This window comes from Ranitomeya variabilis, chromosome 5 (genome assembly GCF_051348905.1).
Source record: "Ranitomeya variabilis isolate aRanVar5 chromosome 5, aRanVar5.hap1, whole genome shotgun sequence".
Classification (NCBI taxonomy): domain Eukaryota; kingdom Metazoa; phylum Chordata; class Amphibia; order Anura; family Dendrobatidae; genus Ranitomeya; species Ranitomeya variabilis.
This window is the reverse complement of record NC_135236.1, coordinates 180,529,946-180,551,284: the sequence shown is the minus strand read 5'-3', so window position 1 is coordinate 180,551,284 and position 21,339 is coordinate 180,529,946. Positions and strand designations below refer to the sequence as shown.

Genomic DNA, 21,339 nt, shown 5'->3' with positions numbered 1-21,339 from the left:
GGTGTGAGCCAGGCAAGGAATGTGTTTCAGTTGGGAAAGGGCTATGGCAGCCATGAAATTCCTTCCGTTATCACTCACTACCTTGCCTGCCTCAAGATGTACAGTGCCCAGCCATGACTGAGTTTCTTTCTGCAAGAACTCGGACAGAACTTCCGCGGTGTGTCTGTTGTCGCCCAAACACTTCATTGCCAATACAGCCTGCTGACGCTTGCCACTAGCTGTCCCATAATGGCACACCTGGTGTGCAACAGTGGCAGCTGCGGATGGAGTGGATGTGCGACTGCGGTCTGTGGACGAGCTCTCGCTTCTACAGGAGGACGAGGAAGAGGAGGAGGGGGGGCAAACGCCTACAGCCAACTCTTTCCTTGACCGTGGGCTAGGCAGAACTGTCCCAATATTGCTGTCCCCTGTGGACCCTGCATCCACCACATTCACCCAGTGTGCCGTGATGGACACGTAACGTCCCTGGCCATGCCTACTGGTCCATGCATCTGTTGTCAGGTGCACTTTGCAGTCACAGACTGCCTGAGTGCATGGACGATGCGGTCTTTAACATGCTGTTGGAGGGCTGGGATGGCTTTTCTAGAAAAGAAGTGCCGACTGGGTAGCTCGTAGCGTGGTACAGCGTAGTCCATCAGCGCTTTGAAAGCTTCGCTTTCAACTAACCGGTAGGGCATCATCTCTAATGAGATTAGTCTAGCAATGTGGGCGTTCAAACCCTGTGTACGCGGATGCGAGGATGAGTACTTCCTTTTCCTAACAAGAGTCTCATGTAGGGTGAGCTGGACTGGAGATCGTGGAACTAGCGGTGGTGCCGGTGGACATGGGTGACTGAGAGAGGGTTGGAGATGGTATTCTTGCCGGTGCCCTACATGCAGTGTTTCCTACTACTAACCTGGTGATTCCCTGACTGCTTTGGCCTGGCGACGAAAGCTGCACAGGTACTGCAGGTGGCGCGGGAAATGGTGGGCTTACAGGGAGGGAAGGGATGTAGCGTTGCTGACTAGCTTCATTGGCCGAGGGTGCTGCAACCTTTAGGGACGTTTGGTAGTTAGTCCAGGCTTGCAAATGCATGGTGGATAAATGTCTATGCATGCAACTTGTATTTAGACTTTTAAGATTCTGACCTCTGCTTAAGGTAGTTGAACATTTTTGACAGATGACTTTGCGCTGATCATTTGGATGTTGTTTAAAAAAATGCCAGACTGCACTCTTTCTACTATCGGATACCTTTTCAGGCATTGCAGACTGAGCTTCTTTAACCGGATGGCCACGCTGTCCTCCAACTGGTTTTGCCACGCGTTTTTGGCCAGATACGGGCCCGGCGGATGGAACCTGTTGTGATGTTGATGCCTGCTGCGGCTCCTCCGCTTCAGAACTACTGCCGCCTGCACCCTGTTCCCCCAATGGCTGCCAATCGGGGTCAACAACTGGGTCATCTATGACCTCCTCTTCTATGTCGTGTACAACTTCGTCTGTGTCACCGTGTAAGCCGGTGGTATAGCGTTCGTGACGGGGCACCATAGTCTCCGCTGGTTTTGATTCTGCCTCAGTACACTGCGAGGGCAATGTTCTGGTCTGAGTCAAAGGAACAGCATAGTAATCTGGCTGTGCATCTGTGCACTCCATGTCCGATTCAACTTCTAATGGGCATGGCCTGTTAACTGTTTCACTGTGTAACCCAGGAACGGTATGTGTAAAGAGCTCCATGGAGTAACCTGTTGTGTCGACTGACGCATCCTTCACTGTTGTTCTGGGTGAAGGACACAAGGAAGCGACTTGTTCCTGACCGGGAGCATCCACTGACGATGCACTGCTCTGACATTTGGCACTTTCTGAGGAGGAGGCGAAAGAGCTAGAGGCAGAGTCAGCAATGAAAGCCAATACTTGTTCCTCCTGCTCCGGCTTCAAAAGTGGTTTTCCTACTCCCAGAAAAGAGAGCGTTCGAGGCCTTGTGTAGCCAGACAACGAACCTGGCTCAACAACTCGAGACTTAGGTGCTGTACTGCTTTTACCACGACCACCTGATGCTCCACCACCACTACCATCATTACCAGCTGACAATGACCGCCCACGGCCACGACCTCTTCCACTAGACTTCCTCATTGTTTGCAAAACGTAACCAAACTAACGGTATTTGTTACTGTAAAACAACTTATAAGGTGAACTCAAACTTCTGTAGGATTTATATATACCTTTATAGCTGCCTGACACTGAAAGGAAAATCAGGCCCAATGTTACACTCTAGGTTTTCTGTGCCCCAATAATTTGAGACAGATGGCACACACAGGACCAGCACTCAAGCAGAAATGCCAATCTTAATCTCCCACTATTTTATTTTTTTTTTCTGGGAGAATGTAAAAAAAAACAAAACAAAAAAAAAACAATATTACACACTAGGTTTTCTGTGGCACACAATGAGAGACAGATGCCACACACAGGACTGGCACAGAGGCAGACTTGCCAATCTTTATCTCCCACTAATTATTTTTTTTTTTACAGGGAGAATTTACCCCCAAAACATAAATGGCCAAGTATTACACAGTGGTTTTCGGTGGCACACAATGAGAGACAGATGCCACACACAGGACTGGCACAGAGGCAGACTTGCCAGTCTTTATCTCCCACTAATTATTTTTTTTTTTTTTTACAGGGAGAATTTACCCCCAAAAAATAAATGGCCAAGTATTACACAGTGGTTTTCTGGTGGCACACAATGAGAGACAGATGCCACACAGGACTGGCACAGAGGCAGACTTGCCAATCTTTATCTCCCACTAATTTATTTTTTTTTAAAAGGGAGAATTTAGAAAAAAAAAAAAAAGGCCCAGTATTACACAGTGGTTTTTGGTGGCACACAATGAGAGACAGATGCCACACACAGGACTGGCACAGAGGCAGACTTGCCAATCTTTATCTCCCTGCAGTAATCTCAGAAAAGTATGGCAGGCAGCTATAAAAAGGACTGCTGCACACAAAAGTGGGGACAAACACAAGATAGCTGTGCAGAAAGGAAGGAACAACAGGATTTGTGCTTTGAAAAATGCAGTTGGTTTGCACAGCGCACGGCGGATACACACAGCAACGCAGCTATCACGGAGCCTTCTAGGGCAGCCCAATGAGCTACAGCGCTGAGGAAAAAAAATGTAGCTTCCACTGTCCCTGCAAACAAAAGGTGGTGTTGGACAGTGGAAATCGCTACAGCACAAGCGGTTTGTGGCTTTATGTACCCTGCCTATCACTATCCCTGCTTCTGAAGAAGCGGCAGCAACCTCTCCCTACGCTCGGACAGCAGCAGTAAGATGGCGGTCGGCGGGAAAGCCCCTTTATAGCCCCTGTGACGCGGCAGAAAGCAAGCCAATCACTGCAATGCCCTTCTCTAAGATGGTGGGGACTGAGATCTATGTTGTCACGCTGCCCACACTCTGCGTCCACCTTCATTGGAGAAATGGCGCTTTTAGCGTCATTGAAACGCGATTTTGGCGCGAAAGTCGCGTACCGCATGGCCGACCCCACACAGGGATCGGGTCGGTTTCATGAGACGCCGACTTTGCCAAAAGTCGGCGACTTATGAAAATGAACGATCCGTTTCGCTCAACCCTAATCTGGAGGACACCAGGTCTCTGACCCATGTCTTGGACGACAGAAACCCAGGCTTGATGGACCAGAATTAGGCGGCCGCCTACCCTGCCGGAGTCGACCGAACAAGTGTAAGAGTCAGCGGGCAGAGAGTCTCCGAGACCTAGATCTTGACTATTTGGGGTGAGTTTTCCACTGTCGGTTGGATCTGTGAGAGGCCTGGAATCCTCAATCACCGCGTGTCCTGACTGGGGAAGGGTAGAGTAAGTGGACCATCCCGGGGAATAATGAGAGGATCGGAAGCTGAGCTGGAATTGTCTACGAAGAGGGCACCTAAGCCTCTGTTGGGAAAGAAATTTACTCTTTTCCCCTGTGGCATAAGAAATAAGCTGATCCAGCTTTTCACCAAATAAACGGCCACACTGATAAGTAAGAGCTGTCAAGGACCTTTTGGATACAGAGTCCGATTTCCATTCTCTAAGCCATAATGTACTCCTGATCGTAATCTCCAGCTCGCGCAAATGAAGGACAGAGGGCAGAGCATGAGGCCTCAAAGAGCGAGCCAGCTGTTCTATCTGGTGGTCTGCGGGATTTTAATGGAAGACCCATCCGGATAGAAGGGTTTTGGATACCAGGCGACACTGGAGGGTCTACTACAGGGGATTCAGACCAGTCTTCCTTCAGCTCAGTCAAAAAAGGATATTTGGTTTCGAGAGGCTTTTTACCTGTGAAGCGTTTATCCGGTCTTTCCCTGTACCGATTTATCATGAAAACTCAGGGTGAAACGGCAAATGTCTTATGAGGTTGTTTTGTCCTCTTAAAAGACACGGCTTGGTCATGAACGGAGCCAGATGCTTCCTCCACATTTAGTGTGTGAATCTACTGTCCTTTGGAAGTCTGGGCAGTCCAGATCCAAGTAATCGTCCGATTCATGCCCAGAGTCGCTTTCACTACTGGGCCCTGGAGAGGGAGAGCGAGAATCAGAGCTCGCAGACGAGAAGGTAGGTGATTGTTCTGGAGAGCTGTTATGGATCAGTTTCCTAGGCACCTGTAGGCTTCTAGCGTGCTTTCGTCCCCTGCTAACCGACTGCCCCCTTATGAGGGAGAATCCGTCAATACCGGACCGATCCCCGGGGGGGGGGGGAAATCAATCTCTTTGGCCAGAGAAGCCATGGATTAAGACAATGACTAAGCCCATGGGGGGCTAGGTACACTGGGCTCAGTGGCAACGGAGGGCTCTTGGGCGCATTTGGGTCACAGGCATTGCAGAGCAGCGAAGTCTGAGCCTTAGGAAACTCAGACTGGCCAGAGGTACATAAACTAAAGAAGACTGCCATAGTCTAGTAGCCTTTTTGGACCGAGACATTGTACCCCTGTATGTGACCCTTTTAGGAAAAAGTATTCCTGTGTGAAAAGGATACTGCAGGGGGGTATAGCGCAGCACTCCCTTACCCAGGTCATGTGCACCGGATCCTGCTGATTGGCATTTCAGATGCTGGTGTCCCCTGTGGAAAGTTGGAAGATAGCGCAGAGATCTGGAAAGGCGCTTCTCATCCTGTGCAAGAAGCTCCAAAAGTAGGACGTGACATAGCGGGGGCGGAGCTACGGGATGCGGCCTAGCAGAGAACCGAAGCCGGGGACTAAGTTTATCGGCGCCAACAAGAAGGGGCAGGGAGCGCTGCCGCAACAATGAGAAGCCTCCCTCTATCCAGCACCGTCCCAGATCACCTGGCTAGAGCCCTCCAGCCCGGCACTTACCCAAAGAAGCTACCAGGTGGCAGGTAAGCTGCGATATGCGGCGGGTCCATGTTGCTCCTGCTGCTGGTTTTGGACGGTGCAGGGTTGAAAGGATCATCCTCGATCCTCCATCCCTTTAATCGGGAGGTGGAGAGGGACCATCCGCCTCTTTGTACCATCCGCTTTAACAGTGGTGGTGCAGTGGGGGCTGCTCGGACGCCACAAGAGCCTCTGTACATCCATGGAGTTCCAGCCCCCTGGTGGATAGGGCTAGTAGTCTGGCATTAGGCCTGGCTGCGGAAGAGGATACATGGAGGCGACACTCCATGTGCTCGTCCGTAAAGTGCAGGGAGATCGGTGCCCTTTAAGGGACCCGTCGCCCCTAAAAAAAATATCAGCTCAGGCGTGGCATCCCAAGTCGCAGGAGAGGATACGGAAAGGCGATGCTCTCCATGCTCACCTGTTGATGGTTTGGGGAGATCGGAACCTTGAAAGGCTCAGTCGCCCCATTCTTCTGTAGTAAAAATTAAAAACGAAAAAGTTGAAAAAATAAAATAAAAATTGTGTGTCTGAATAGCAGACCCATCCGTGTGCCTCCTACGGACACTAAGCAAGAACTGGCTTCTCAGAGACAGCATGAGCGTGGATACTGCAGAGGAGGAGCTAACTTTTTGTATTAACTTAGTGGCAGCCTCCTAGTGGCAGCAGCATAACACCCATGGTCCTGTGTCCCCCAATTAGGCGAAGGAGAAATGATAAATCGCTGGTAAACTTTTAACCCTTATAACTTAAAAAGAAATTACTTAGCACAATTTTTTTTTAAACATCGACTCCTGGGAAGTGATATTTATTAACTATTTTGTGTGACATAACGCTCCGATTTAAAGGCACAAAAATTTAAAGTGAAAATAGCTACATTTTCAAAATGTTTGGCAGATTTCCTTTACACAAATAAACGCAAGTCACATGAAAGAAATATTACCACTATGATGAAGTACAATGTCATGAAAAAAAAAATCTCACAATCAGTGGGATGTGTTGAAGCGTTCCAGAGTTATTACCTCAAAGTGACACAGTGGTCAGAATCGTAAAATTTGGCTTGGTCATGAAGGTCAAAATTGGCTCCATCACTGAGGGGTTAAGAAAAAATTCCTGAATGCAGTTTTAAATACCTTGAATTGTGCAGTTTTTAAAATTGGGTCTTGTTTGTGGGTATTCTGACAAATAAGCCCCTCAATGTCACTTCAAAAGTGAAGTGGTCCCTAAAAAAAGATACGGTAACAGAGATTGTAAATTTCTTTAAAAAAAAAAGCAAATAACGAAGAATTGTGTCTAAACATTTTATCCTTTGTTCATCCTAACAATGTCCTTTGTTCAATGTATGTAGTACTCGTGGGAAAACCTTGCTCCACTCAACAAAAGCTTAGGATATGGGGGGGAAGGTGAGCTTAGTCATCAACATAGTAGTGTATATTAATGTAATGAGCCTCAATAAATACTACGGCTCCAACGCATGTTATGCCTTCTATACATGGCAGTTTCCAAGAAATGCTGCAAAAATATTTTTTTTTTTTTACATACAAGTTTCTGACAGTATATTAGGCAGTGTGTGATCAAATACTCAATTTGTTCTTTTTTGGAGCAATGAAGTAACAGCTGGCTTCTCTTGCATCAAACGAATAACCTTTTTGAAGGTAGCAGTTAAGCATCTGACCCTTTGTACTGTCCTACACAAGTCTAGAAATAATACATTAACCTTTCATCGCTTAAGAATACTCGCTATACAGATTTGCAAACAGTAATTTAATAAGTTTCAAATTTACCATTTTCAAATGTACAGTACATAAAATGGGCATGAAGAAAAACATGTTTAAAACAAGTAAATTTGACATTTATTTGGTCATAAAAGTCCGGCAGTTAAAACTATGTACAAGTAAACACATGCAAACGGTGGGGAAACCGCACAAACATTTAAAACTATCTAAAACACAGTATGCACAATGCAAAGAGCAGCAAAAATAAAGGAGCTGATAAAAAGAGCGATAAGAGTAGTGTGACCTTCTTAACTCGAAACATAGTCATGTTTGTATTTCGGATGGGTATCATATTCAACTTTCACTCCATGGATGAGACTCTGAATGACCCACTCAGCAGAAACTACCGGAAGGTCTAGAGCTTGGGCGCACGTTAGGATGGATTCTGGACATGAGCGATCTGTAACTACTACATCAAAAACACCCAAAGCAACATCTGAAAGAGAGAGAGGTGAAAGTTACAGTATCAGTGTGATGCAATAAATACAGTTTGTTATATCACAGAAAAGGGTTTTAAAATTTTTTTTTATATATTGAAAACAGAAAATTGCAATAGATTTAAAAAGGACCCATCAAAAGGAAGTTTTTGGTTAGACCCCACAAGAATCTTTGTAAATGAGACTAAGGTAAATAGCTAAACAAACTGCAACACCAATAAGAAAAAAAAATCATGAAATTATGAAAATCAGTGCATTGATAGGCAATTATCGATTGAATGGAAATGCAATTTTCAAAACCTTACCTTTTCAGGATAGAGTATGAGCGCCACATGCAGAAACACACTCATGCCTTGGCATTCTATCACTGAGGTAATTAATGGTTGTCTGAGGAATGGTTTGCCACACAAATCAAAGATCCGCTGCTAGCAGCTCTCTTTTCAATTGCCCACCCAAGATATTTCAGGTATACTCGATGGGAGACAAGTCTGGAGGAGCTGCAGGTCATGGTACCACGTTTAGGGCACAGTAGCATGAGCAACGTGTGGCCTGGTGTTGTCATATTGAAAAACAGCTCCTGAAACATTTTGGAAATGGCCGTACCACTGGTTCAACGACCAAATCAATGTAACACAGCAGTTATACCTGGACCGAGTACTAGAGGTATCCAGCTTCTGAATATTATGCCACTACACACATTAAGAACAGCGTCAGGTTCCCTCATTAAGGCCTTTTGGCATCCACATGGACTGCAGATGGAGACTAGAAGCTGAAACTGAGGTCTAACCATTACATTTGGGTTTAACTATAAATCCGAAAAAACAATTCAGATGAAAACCTGACGGAGCCACTTACTATAATTTGGTAGATGGAATCACTTTGGACACAGTGTGGTCTTTGTTCTGTGGGATTTCCATCATTGTAGGTGTCTTTTTAGAGCAGAAGTGTGGTTGACCGCCATTGCGTGAAAGCCTTAAAAGATGGGCAACACCGGAATCGAAAGGCAAACAGAGTCCAAGGTGTCTCCATCTTCCTCACTATAGTCAGTGGTTCAGTAGGGGGTTACATCTAAATCGCATTTTTGTGGGATTTACATGGAAACCCAGTGGTATGTACTCAGAATAGAACACAAGAAAGTGATCCCAACCTTAAACTGAAAGCAATGAAAAAATTTTATGTCCCCCAAAATTGTTACCAATAAAAATCCTAACTTATCCTGCAGAAAACCAGCCCCCACTCAGGTCTGTACTTGGAAATATAAGGGGTTCCCATGTTACTGGTAGAACAAAAGCAACACGGCTCCAACACCCCTTCTAATAAAGTTCAGTGAATTCTGGGCTCCCAAATCCTCCTCCTGAGTCCCACTGTGCCTAAACTGCAGTAAGCGGCCACATGTTTGGCATTATTGTAGGGGGGAGAGCACATCTAACAATTTACAGGGTGCATGTCTCCAGTGGCACAAGCTATTCATAATATATGGTGGCACAATAAATTGCCATATTTGCAATTCTCCAGAATAAAGCCTGGCTTGGATGTTACAAAATGGTCACCGCACCCGTAGATTAATTAATTGAGCGACACCATTTCTACAATGGGGTCGCTTTTTTTTTTTTTTTTTTTTTTTTTTTGCTATTCTGGCACCTTATGGGCTTCGCAAAAGTTGCCCGCAAACAATTCTAAGGCTCAAAAAGCCAAATAGCGCTCTCAGCCATGATGTATGGCCTAATAGTTTCTGATGACATATAGGACATCACCACTGTTCGAGACAAATTGCGTAATAAATTGTGGGGTTTCACCCATTAACCCTTGTACACCTGACGACAACAACAAAAAAAGACATTGTTACCACTAAAATGTGATTTCCTTGATTAAATGTTATAAAATTCTGTGAGGCACCTGTGGGTTTAAAATGCTAAACCCCTACATGAAATCCTTAAGCAGCGAAGTTTCCAATATGAGGTCATCTGGAGCTTGGCTAATGGAACCCAACAATCTATTCAAATGGAATCTGTATTCTAAAAGGCTTCTTCTGTTTTAGCAAGTCAGGAGGTCTGCAAATGTGACATGGCATTCACAATCTATTCCAGAGGAATTTATGCTTCAAAAATCAAATAGCTCTCTTACCTTTCCAAGCCCTGCCATATGCCCAAACAGCAGTTTTTGACTACATATGGGTTACCTATCCAGAAAAAATTGTGTAAACAATTTTCGTGTTTTTTTTTTTATATTATCCATTGTGAAAATTAAGAATGTGTGGCTAAAAACATTTAAAAAAAATAATAAAATTTCATTTTCACACCCACGTTTTAAAAAGTTCTGTGAAACACCTACAGGTTGAACAAGGTCAACACACCCCTAGATGAATTCCTTGATGGATCTAGTTTCCAAAATGGGATTACTTGTGGGGGTTTCTGCTGTTTTGGTACCTTCGAGGCTCTGCAAGTGAGACCTGGTTTCTGCAGTCTATTCCAGCCAAATTTACATTCCAAATCTCACTTCTTCCCTTCAAAGTCTTACCGTGTGTGCAGACAGAACTTATTGACAACATGTGAGTTATCGCAGCACTCAGAAGAAAGTTGGTAAACAGTGTAAACCACTTTTTCATGTTACCTCTTGCAAAAATGAAAAATTCGGGCCTAAAGCAACATTTTCGAGAAAAAAAATGAAAATATTCAATATAACAACCTGATGTTATCAAATTCTGAGTAGTACATGTGAGAGTTCAAAATGCTCACTATACCCCTGGATAAAATCCTTGAGGGGTGCAGTTTCCAAAATGGGGTTATTTGTGGCGGTTTCTTCTGTTTAGGTACCTTAGGGACTGTGCAAAAGCGACATGGTGCCCACAATCTATTTCAGTAAAATTTATGTTCCAAAATTCACATGTTCCTTCCTTTCCAAGCCCTGTTTGTCAAAACAAAGGTTTCTGCCTACATGTGGGGTGGGGTATCAGCGTGCTCAGGAGAACCTAGGTAACAAATAGTGGGGTCCATTTTCTTGTGCTATTCCTTTTAAAAGTGAAAAAATTGGGCCAAAGCATCATTTTAGGAGTAAAAATTACAAAGTTTAATGAAAAAAAAAATTGTATTAAATTCCTGGGTAGCACCTGAAGGGTAAAAAAAATACCTGACAGCAGTTTTGAAGTATTTGGGGGGTGCAGTTTTTAAAATGGTATCACTTTTGGAGAGTTTCCAATAAATAGGCTCCGCAAAGTCCATTTAAATCTGACTATGTCCCTATAGATACAGGTTTTGTAAATTTTAACCCTTCTAAAACAAAAATGACATTTGAAAAATTATGCAGATGTAAAATAGACGTATGGGAAGTGTTATTTATTAATTATTTTGTACACTGGTTTAAGGATATAAAGATCGAAAGTTTAAAAATTGCGACTGTTCAAAATTATTGCTAAATTTCCGATATTTTCACAAATAAATGCAAAACAGTGACCTAAATTTACCACTAACAAAGTACAATATGTCACAAAAAAACAAGTATCAGAATCACTGGGATCCATTGACCCATTCTAGAGTTATTACCACATAAAGTATAAATAAAAATGGGGGAACTGGAGAAACAAGAAGCGCAAAATAAGGTGTTATCTAGCGGTATAGAAAGGTAATAAATCCGCTCATCTGATAGGTTGTGACAGTCACAGCTCCTGTATAAAGCATGTGAAGGCTGCTGCAGCATCACCAATGGGGTTTGATGCAATGAATGAGGAATCTGGTGATCCAAAATTCTTGCTGCCAAGTATCCAAAGAACGAGCATAGACACAGATGTAGTATAATTGCAGTTTATTGCACCAACTAATTTCAAGGGTTACAGACCTCTTCAGCTTACTTTGTCCTGATGAAGAGGCTTGTAAAACCTTGAAACTGTGCAATAAACCACAATTATACTACATCTGTGTCTATGATCGTATTTTGGATACTTGGCAGCACAGATTTGTAATCACCAGATTCTCCATTCTATTGCATCGTTACCACAAATTGACACTGGTCACATTTTAAAAATTTGGCCTGGTCATTTAGGTTAAAATTGGCTCGTTCACTAAGGGGTTAAATGCACTCTCTCACCTGCTTGTTTTCCCTCAAACTCCACTGCCCTTTTTGATACAGCTATGACTTCAGAGCCAGAGAAGGGTGGAGATAGATAGAAAACAAGTAGGTGGTAGGCTGCCGTCACACTAGCAGTATTTGGTCAGTATTTTTACATCAGTATTTGTAAGCCAAAACCAGGAGTGGAGCAATTAGAGGAAAAATATAACAAAAACATATGCACCACTTCTGCATTTATCACCCACTCCTGGTTTTGGCTACAAATACTGATGTAAAATCCTGACCAAATACTGCTAGTGTGATGGCAGCCGTAAGGTGGACTTACATGTTTGGCAATGCCATGGTGCACAGAGCATGTTCTCTTGGTTTGAACAGTCATTGTGTGCTCACAGACGCCCTATAAAGTTGCATTTTTAACCCTCCGTCACATACAACTGATCTGACAGGCGCTTCTCTTTTACTTTCATTTCTCCTTCCTCACCAGATTGTGAGGAAAGCCCCTCCCTCCAGGTAGTCTCCTGTCTCTTGAAGGTCTGTGAAACCTGATATCACAGTTGGATTTCAGAGCTTCAGGGGAGAGGATATAGCTGCACAGATCTCTCAGGCTCATTGTATGTGAATACGTCACATTCAGTAAGGTTGGTATTTTATGTTTTTATTCATCACAATAGTTTATTTAGCTTGTTTTATGAATGTATAGCACAAAATGTGAGGATATTTAATAGAAATAAGGGAGATTTTATAAAAGAAAGTGTGCTGCTCAGGCATATACCGGTTTTTACGTACCGGTAATAGGATTTTACAGAGTCCACGACAGCACCCACAACGAGAGAGGGGATCCGCCCACCTTCCGGACAGGAACCTACAGGTTAAAAAGGGGCGGTCCCCCTCGCCCTCCAGTTTGTGTTCCAGAGTACAAGGGATACCGCCAATTAATCAGTACATGACAATATTATCTTAAACACTACTAAATACCACCACCTCTATAGAGTGATCTCTAAAGCACAACTTCCAACAGAGTGCAGGAATAAGTAACTAAATACGGGGGGGAATGTATGGGTGCTGTCGTGGACTCTGTAAAATCCTATTACCGGTACGTAAAAAACGGTTTTCCTATCGCCACGACAGCACCCACAACGAGAGACTTTCAAAGACTATTAACTGGGAGGGACCACAGCACTAAGTACTGAACGGCCAAACTGTAAGCTGGAATTAGCAGATAAATCAAGGCGATAGTGTTTATAAAAGGTGGAAGGTGATGACCAAGTTGCCGCCTTACATATCATTTCAATGGGGACATCTGCCTTCTCCGCCCAGGATGAAGCCATGGCCCGAGTGGAGTGCGCCCTGATGCCTTCTGGTGGTGTTACTCCCCTGGCAGAGTAGGCAAGACATATCGCTTCTCTAATCCATCTGGCGATAGAGCTTTTCGTGACACCAGAACCCTTTTTTCGATTCTGGAAAGAAATAAACAGAGCCCTACTCTGTCTCCAGCTTTGTGTCCTATCCAGGTATTCTAATATTGACCTCTTAACATCTAGGGAATGATATTTTTTCTCCTCTTCTGAAACTGGATTTTCATAGAAAGATGGTAAATAAATCTCCTGACTTCTATGAAATTTAGTTGCCACCTTTGGCAAGTATGCAGGATCAGGTTTTAAGACAATCTTATCCTGGAGAATTATTAGGTAGGGAGGATCTACAGATAACGCATGTATATCACTGACCCTCCTGGCAGACGTTAATGCTAAAAGTAGTGCTGTTTTTAAGGTTAAATTTTTTATCGAAATAGAGTCTAAAGGCTCAAAGGGAGGTTCGGTCAATGCCTCAAGCACCAAATTTAGATCCCAAGGGGGTATTCTTACAATATGGATTGGGTTAGAACGCTGACATGCCTTAATAAATCTAGCAACCCATCTATTACCAGCTATATCACTGTTGTATAGAGCTCCCAAGGCTGAAACATGAACTCTTAGAGTGTTGACCGCTAAACCCAATTCCCAGCCTTTCTGGAGAAACTCTAAAATAGCTGAAATTGGAGCATTATCTCCTAATGGTTGCTGATGAAACATAAGAAATGTTTTCCAAATTTTTGTATAGATCTTTGTAGTAACCTCCTTCCTGCTTTTCAATAAGGTAGCTACTAAAGCACTAGAGAACCCCCTCTCCTTCAGAAGCTCCCTCTCAAGTTCCAAGCCGTTAAGTGAAGAGTCTCCAAATTTGGATGACGAAATGGACCTTGAGAAAGGAGTTCCGGACCCACTGGCAACACCCAGGGATCGGTCACCGACATTGTCCTGAGGAGAGAAAACCAAGGCCTCCTGGGCCAGAAGGGAGCAATTAAAATCACTCTGGCTCTTTCCTCCCGGATCTTTCTGAGAACTATCGGAAGTAGACACATAGGGGGAAAAGCATACGCCAGCTGGAAGTCCCAACGGACACGAAGGGAATCCACTATGAATGGTTGGTCTGCTATCTGTAGGGATGCGAACCTCCTGACCTTCCTGTTCTCTCTGGTAGCAAATAGATCTATTGTTGGTAATCCCCACAGATTGACTATCTGATCGAATATGTGTCGGTCCAAGGCCCACTCTCCCTGACGAAGGGAATGGCGACTGAGGTAGTCCGCCTGTATATTGAACTCCCCTTTTATATGAACTGCCGACAGGGATTGTAGATGATTTTCGGCCAGACACAATATCTGTGCTGTAGTGATCATTAGGGATCGTGATCTTGTCCCTCCCTGATGATTGATGTAGGCCACCACAGTCATATTGTCTGTTTGTATTTGTACATGCGAGTTCCTCAGGGATGGTAGGAAGCAAAGAAGAGCTTGACCGACTGCAGCAAGCTCTCTTAGATTTGAGGAATTCTGGGACTCTTGAGTCGACCAACGCCCCTGGGTCAGACTGTCTCCCATATGGGCTCCCCAACCGAAAGGACTGGCATCTGTCGTAACTACGTTGTCCGGAGTGATGTTCCAGAGAACTCCTTTTGATAAATGTGCCAGATTGAGCTACCATCTCAGATCGTGAAGAGTGGCGGTTGATAGACTGAACTTTCTGCTCAGAGCACCGTGAAGATCTCTTTCTGCTTGAAGAACTTCGTATTGAAGCATTCGGGTATGAGCTTGAGCCCATCTCACTGCCGATATACATGCCGTCAAAGATCCTAGCAGAGAAATTGCGTCTCTTAAACTTAAGTTTGGAGCTTTCCTTACGGCCGTGATCCTTTGAATGACCTTCAGCTTCTTGTCTTCTGGTAGGAAGGATGACTGATTTTCCGAGTCTAGAAGAACTCCTAGGAACACCTGACGTCTTGTGGGTTCCAGTTTTGACTTTTCCCAGTTGACTAACCATCCGAGTTCCTGTAGGGATGATATTACGGCATTTACCCTAGACGAACACTGAGCAATCGAATTCCCAACTATTAAAAAATCGTCTAGATAGGGCACTACAAGGGTTTCCTTTTCCCTGATATGGGCCATTACTTCCGAAACAACTTTTGTAAAAATTCGAGGAGCCATGGACAGGCCAAAGGGCATTGCTAAAAATTACATAGTTACATAGTTAGTAAGGCCGAAAAAAGACATTTGTCCATCCAGTTCAGCCTATATTCCATCATAATAAATCCCCAGATCTACGTCCTTCTACAGAACCTAATAATTGTATGATACAATATTGTTCTGCTCCAGGAAGACATCCAGGCCTCTCTTGAACCCCTCAACTGAGTTCGCCATCACCACCTCCTCAGGCAAGCAATTCCAGATTCTCACTGCCCTAACAGTAAAGAATCCTCTTCTATTTTGGTGGAAAAACCTTCTCTCCTCCAGACGCAAAGAATGCCCCCTTGTGCCCGTCACCTTCCTTGGTATAAACAGATCCTCAGCGAGATATTTGTATTGTCCCCTTATATACTTATACATGGTTATTAGATCGCCCCTCAGTCGTCTTTTTTCAAGACTAAATAATCCTAATTTCGCTAATCTATCTGGGTATTGTAGTTCTCCCATCCCCTTTATTAATTTTGTTGCCCTCCTTTGTACTCTCTCCAGTTCCATTATATCCTTCTTGAGCACCGGTGCCCAAAACTGGACACAGTACTCCATGTGCGGTCTAACTAGGGATTTGTACAGAGGCAGTATAATGCTCTCATCATGTGTATCCAGACCTCTTTTAATGCACCCCATGATCCTGTTTGCCTTGGCAGCTGCTGCCTGGCACTGGCTGCTCCAGGTAAGTTTATCATTAACTAGGATCCCCAAGTCCTTCTCCATGTCAGATTTACCCAGTGGTTTCCCATTCAGTGTGTAATGGTGACATTGATTCCTTCTTCCCATGTGTATAACCTTACATTTATCATTGTTAAACCTCATCTGCCACCTTTCAGCCCAAGTTTCCAACTTATCCAGATCCATCTGTAGCAGAATTGGAAATTGGAAATGTTTAATCTGATGGTTTACCCATACTGCCATCCTGAGAAATTGCTGGTGATTTCTGTGAACTGGAAGATGGTAGTACGCATCTTTTAGATCCAAAACCGACATGTAGCACCTAGGAAACAAAAGCTTAGTTGTTGATTTAATGGATTGCATCTTAAAAGCGCGGTACTGAAGATATTCATTCAATTTACGTAAATTTATGATAGTCCTAAAGGACCCATCAGGCTACCTACTGGTAGACCTATTCTATCTGTAATTACGTCTACGTCTCGAGAAAGATGAAGGGTTTTTATAGTATCCACCTTTCTTCTTTTGATCCGACGTCTCCCAGTCACGATTATATCCCTGCTGGTCTGACTGGAATTTTCTGAAGGGCATGCGTCTCCGGAAGGCATTCCTAAAAGTGGGATTAAATATTTTAGGAAATCCCTTCTTTCTGTCTTCTGCCTTTGCAAGGATGTCATCCAGCACTGGGCCGAATAGGTACTCACCCCTACACGGAATGGAGCATAATTTGGCTTTTGCCTGAGCATCACCTTTCCAGGTCTTTAGCCAAAGCGCCCATCGGGCTGCATTTGAGAGACCCGCCGATCTTGCAGCCAATTTCAGGGAGTCAATTGACGCATCTGCTAGATAAGCTGCTCCTTCTCTGACCTGAGACAGGGAGTTTAACAATTTATCCCTGGGTACTTTAGCCTTAAGCTGTTCTTCCATCTGAGTTACCCAGACCATAACCGATCTCGCCATACAGGTGCCTGCTATTGCAGGCTTAAAGGCTCCAGATGACGCTTCCCATACTTTCTTAAGAAGCATGTCAGCCTTCCTGTCTGAAGGATCCTTAAGGAGCCCCACATCTTCCAATGGTAGCGAGGCTGTTTTCGAGGTAGAGGCCACTGCCGCATCTACTTTTGGGATTTTCATCCACTGGGATAAGGTGTCATCCTCAAAGGGGTACCTTCTTTTTGCGGCCGAAGGTAAGAACCCTTTATCCAGCTTGTCCCACTCCCGTCTGACCAGATCTTTAACAGTATCTACCACTGGGAAAGCTTTTCGACTTCTCTGGCTCAGCCCTGCGAACATGATCTCCTGGGTTGTTTTCGGCTCTTTACTTTCTGCCATACCCATAGTTGTACGGACAGCCTTAATTAAAGTCTCCATATTTTCAGTGGAAAAGCAAGGCCTTCCTTCCTCATCTGAGGAGGATGGTGATGGGCTCTCTGAGCACTCGCCCTCTTGCAACGAAGGGCTGGAATCAGACACTATTTCCACACTATCTTTCTCATGCCGTCTAGATTTAAGGGATGATTTAATTTATTCCCTAATTACTTCCCTCAAATCCGATACACGGAGGGGGGCCTCTTCCTCTAGCGTCTGGCATATACACGTCTGACATAACTTCTTTACATAGGTGTCAGGTAGTGGCTCCGTGCATAACGCACACTGCTTATGCTTTGTCTTTGAGACCTTTTTTCCCTATAACAAAACATAGTATAGAAGACAGTAGTATCAGCCAATGGTCTCAGATATTAACTCACCACTGCTGATGAACTTAGAGTACCGGTTTCTGAGGGGGTGAGGTGTGACGTGACGTGCCAGGGTCCTGCTGCCCGCGTGTCACTTCTCCACCACGAGATCTGCTGCTGCTCCTTTCTCCCGATTGTCGGTGTTCGGCGTCTCCTGTGGAAGACATGTTGCCGCACACCACTCACCAAGCGCTGTCTGCTTTTTAAAAGTCCCGCGCTCCTCCTCCCGGCCTCCTCCGGAAGTCCTCAAATCACTTCCGGGTTATAAGCGCCGACCTGCTCCTGCAGCGTCGCGCGCGTGTGGACGACCCGGGGCGGCGTGCCTTCCCCCAGGAACGCCACCTCGCCGGTCATGCATCCTTGTCAGACGAGGGGGGAAGCTGGACACAGGACTTCCCCCGACGCTGCTTCCGGGCCCCCGACTCTGCCGTTCTCCCTGGACACCGCACAGAGGCTTGGCGGACCCGGGTAAGACGATCGAACCTGTAGGCTCCCGCCGTCCGGACAGGAACCCAAACTGGAGGGCGAGGGGGACCGCCCCTTTTTAACCTGTAGGTTCCTGTCCGGAAGGTGGGCGGATCCCCTCTCTCGTTGTGGGTGCTGTCGTGGCGATAGGAAAACAGTAGTTCCCTAACATATTCCTTCTCTTGCTTCAGACTATTTGGCGGGAGTTTTGAAAAGTTTGTATTTCATAGTTATTAGTTTTATGCTAAGTAAATGTTTTTTTTTGCAACTGATTATGTGTAGTCTCTTTTATTACATCCCTATGAAGGTCACTGATCACTTTTAGAGCACTGAAATTGCAAACATTAGATATTATAGGTATTTTTCCAGCAGGCGCCTGACAGGCACATTGTATGTGAACTCGTGAGTCTGAATATTGTATGTGACGGAGGGTTAATTAGCAGCATTTACTGTATAGGTAAGTGAATGGTATCATAGTGATTAGTGAATTTATAAGTTCTGCCACAAATGAGCACTGCAAATGTCATTCACTAACTACACTGTGTTCCAAATTATTATGCAAATAATATTTCTTCATATTTTCTCTAAATTACCTATCTGAATTGCAGTCATTGTTATTTTCCAGTCATCTACTATTCTAGTATAATTGCAATGTTTTGGAACAAACTGCCTATGAAAACAGTATCTTTAAAAAAAAAATAAACACTCAAAATGCATGTTCCAAATTATTATGCACAGCAGAGTTTTCAACCTTTTTTTTTTTATTTTTAACAAAAAAATGGTCAATTGTGAAGTTATAAGCATTATCAGCTTATTACAAAATGAAATCAAACAGTTTTCAAGTGAAAACTTTATTCTAGGTGGTGTTACATTTGCACGTAGGACCCCTTGTTCAAAAGAAGCTTCTGAGCTCTCTCGTCCATTGAATTTGTCAGTTTTTGGATGGTTTCTGCTTCAATTGTTTTGCATGTGGACAGAATACCCTCCCAGAGCTGTTGCTTAGATGTGAACTGCCTCCCGCCATCATAGACACTCCTTTTGATGATGCTCCAGAGGTTCTCAATGGGGTTGAGGTCAGGGGAAGATGATGGCCACACTATAAGTTTGTCCTCTTTTATGCCCATAGCAGCCAGAGATGCAGATGTGTTTTTTGCAGCATGAGACGGTGCATTATCATGCATGAAAATGATCTTGCTGCGGAAAGCACGGTTCTTCCTCTTGTACCATGGCAGGAAGTGTTGTTTTAGAAACTCCACATAGATTATGGAGTTCATCTTTACCCCTTCAGGGATCATAAAGGGGCCGACAATCTCTCTCCCCATGATTCCAGCCCAAAACATTACTCCACCTCCTCCTTGTTGGCACCTTAGCTGTGTTTTCATGGGGTGTCCATCAACCAGCCATCCTCCACTCCATCCATCTGGACCATCGAGCGTTGCACGGCACTCATCGGTGATCAAAACAGTTTGGAAGTCAGTCTTCATGTATCGTTTGGCCCACTGGAGCTGTTTCTGCTTGTGTGCAGTGGATAGAGGTGGTCGACAGGATGGCTTACGCACAGCTGCAAACCTCTGAAGGACCCTGCATCTTATTGTTCTGGGGACTTGGAGGCACCAGCAGCTTCAAAAACTTGTCTGCTGCTATGACAAGGCATTTTTGCAGCTGTTCTTTTAACCTTACGCAATTGCCTGTTGGAAAGAGTCCTCAATTTTTCCTTATCAGCACGCACACGGGTGTGCTGGGAATCAGCTACATACTTCTTGATTGTGCGATGATCACGATGAAGTGTCTTGGCAATGTTGATTGTAGTTAGATGTAGATGTAGATTCTAGATTAGGCAGTTAACTGGTTCATGCAGCTTTACATGAACACCCGAGCCTTACACTATGGCTGGTCCAAATAACTAAAGCAATTGTTACCATCCACCTCTTGTGTCTCCCCTTTTCCTCATAGATTGTAAGCTTGCGAGCAGCAGAGCCCTCATTCCTCCTGGTATCTGTTTTGAACTGTGATTTCTGTTATGCTGTAATGTCTGTTGTCTGTATAAGTCCCCTCTATAAGTTGTAAAGCGCTGCGGAATATGTTGGCGCTATATAAATAAAATTATTATTATTATTATTATAGTGCTTTGGAACAAAGCACTATACTGTTATTCCACCGTGGTAAACTTCTTCTTATTCTTATTATTCAGTCCGCACGTAATGCGGCCCGAACCGCTAAACTCACAGACTCCAGTGAGGTGTCATTTCGAAGCCAGCGTTCCTGAGAGGTGTGCTAAGTATTTTTCGTGCCGATCGGATTTGTAGTTTTTGCGCAATTTGTGTTTGAAAAAAGTCTTTCAATGCGTTTCAATAGGGAAATTGTCCCATACGTTTATAATGGGCTGGTTTCTGAGGCAATTTCTAAAAATAACTGCCACCTGGCTGATTAGCTCATTGATATGCGCAGTCAGACACAGTTACTATGCCAACGCCTATGAAGTCTACATCAGCTCACCAGGTCACAAGTTTTGTCAGATAATATCAGCTCTTAAAGTGACAGTACAGCACAATTCCAAACCACTATCTGTAGTCTTATGATTATTAGACTGTGGCCCGATTCTAACTCATCGGGTATTCTAGAATATGTATGTCCACGAAGTATATTGCACAGCCACGCAGTACACAGCGCAGAGCCGCGCAGTACACAGCGCAGAGCCGCGCAGTACACAGCGCAGAGCCGCGCAGTACACAGCGCAGAGCCGCGCAGTACACAGCGCAGAGCCGCGCAGTACACAGCGCAGAGCCGCGCAGTACAAAGCGCAGAGTCGCGCAGTACAAAGCGCAGAGCCGCGCAGTACACAGCGCAGAGCCGCGCAGTACACAGCGCAGAGCCGCGCAGTACACAGCGCAGAGCCGCGCAGTACACAGCGCAGAGCCGCGCAGTACAAAGCGCAGAGTCGCGCAGTATAAAGCGCAGAGCCGCGCAGTACACAGCGCAGAGCCAGCGCAGAGCCGCGCAGTATACAGCGCAGAGCCGCGCAGTACACAGCGCAGAGCCGCGCAGTACACAGCGCAGAGCCGCGCAGTACACAGCGCAGAGCCGCGCAGTACAAAGCGCAGAGTCGCGCAGTACAAAGCGCAGAGCCGCGCAGTACACAGCGCAGAGCCGCGCAGTACACAGCGCAGAGCCGCGCAGTACACAGCGCAGAGCCGCGCAGTACAAAGCGCAGAGTCGCGCAGTATAAAGCGCAGAGCCGCGCAGTACACAGCGCAGAGCCGCGCAGTACACAGCGCAGAGCC

At 44.9% G+C, this 21,339-nt stretch overlaps 1 protein-coding gene across 3 annotated transcripts in view; it reads right to left on the bottom strand.

The window, feature by feature from the left end:
* Positions 1-7,100: 7,100 nt before the first annotated feature.
* TP53BP1 (tumor protein p53 binding protein 1) overlaps positions 7,101-21,339 on the bottom strand; it is a 173,450-nt gene continuing 159,211 nt past the window's right edge. For all 3 annotated transcript variants that reach the window (XM_077263609.1, XM_077263610.1, XM_077263608.1), the window contains exon 28: positions 7,101-7,566. In XM_077263609.1, coding sequence (XP_077119724.1) covers positions 7,379-7,566 — 188 coding nt within the window. In that variant the 3' untranslated portion in view covers positions 7,101-7,378. The remainder of the gene's footprint in view (positions 7,567-21,339) is intronic.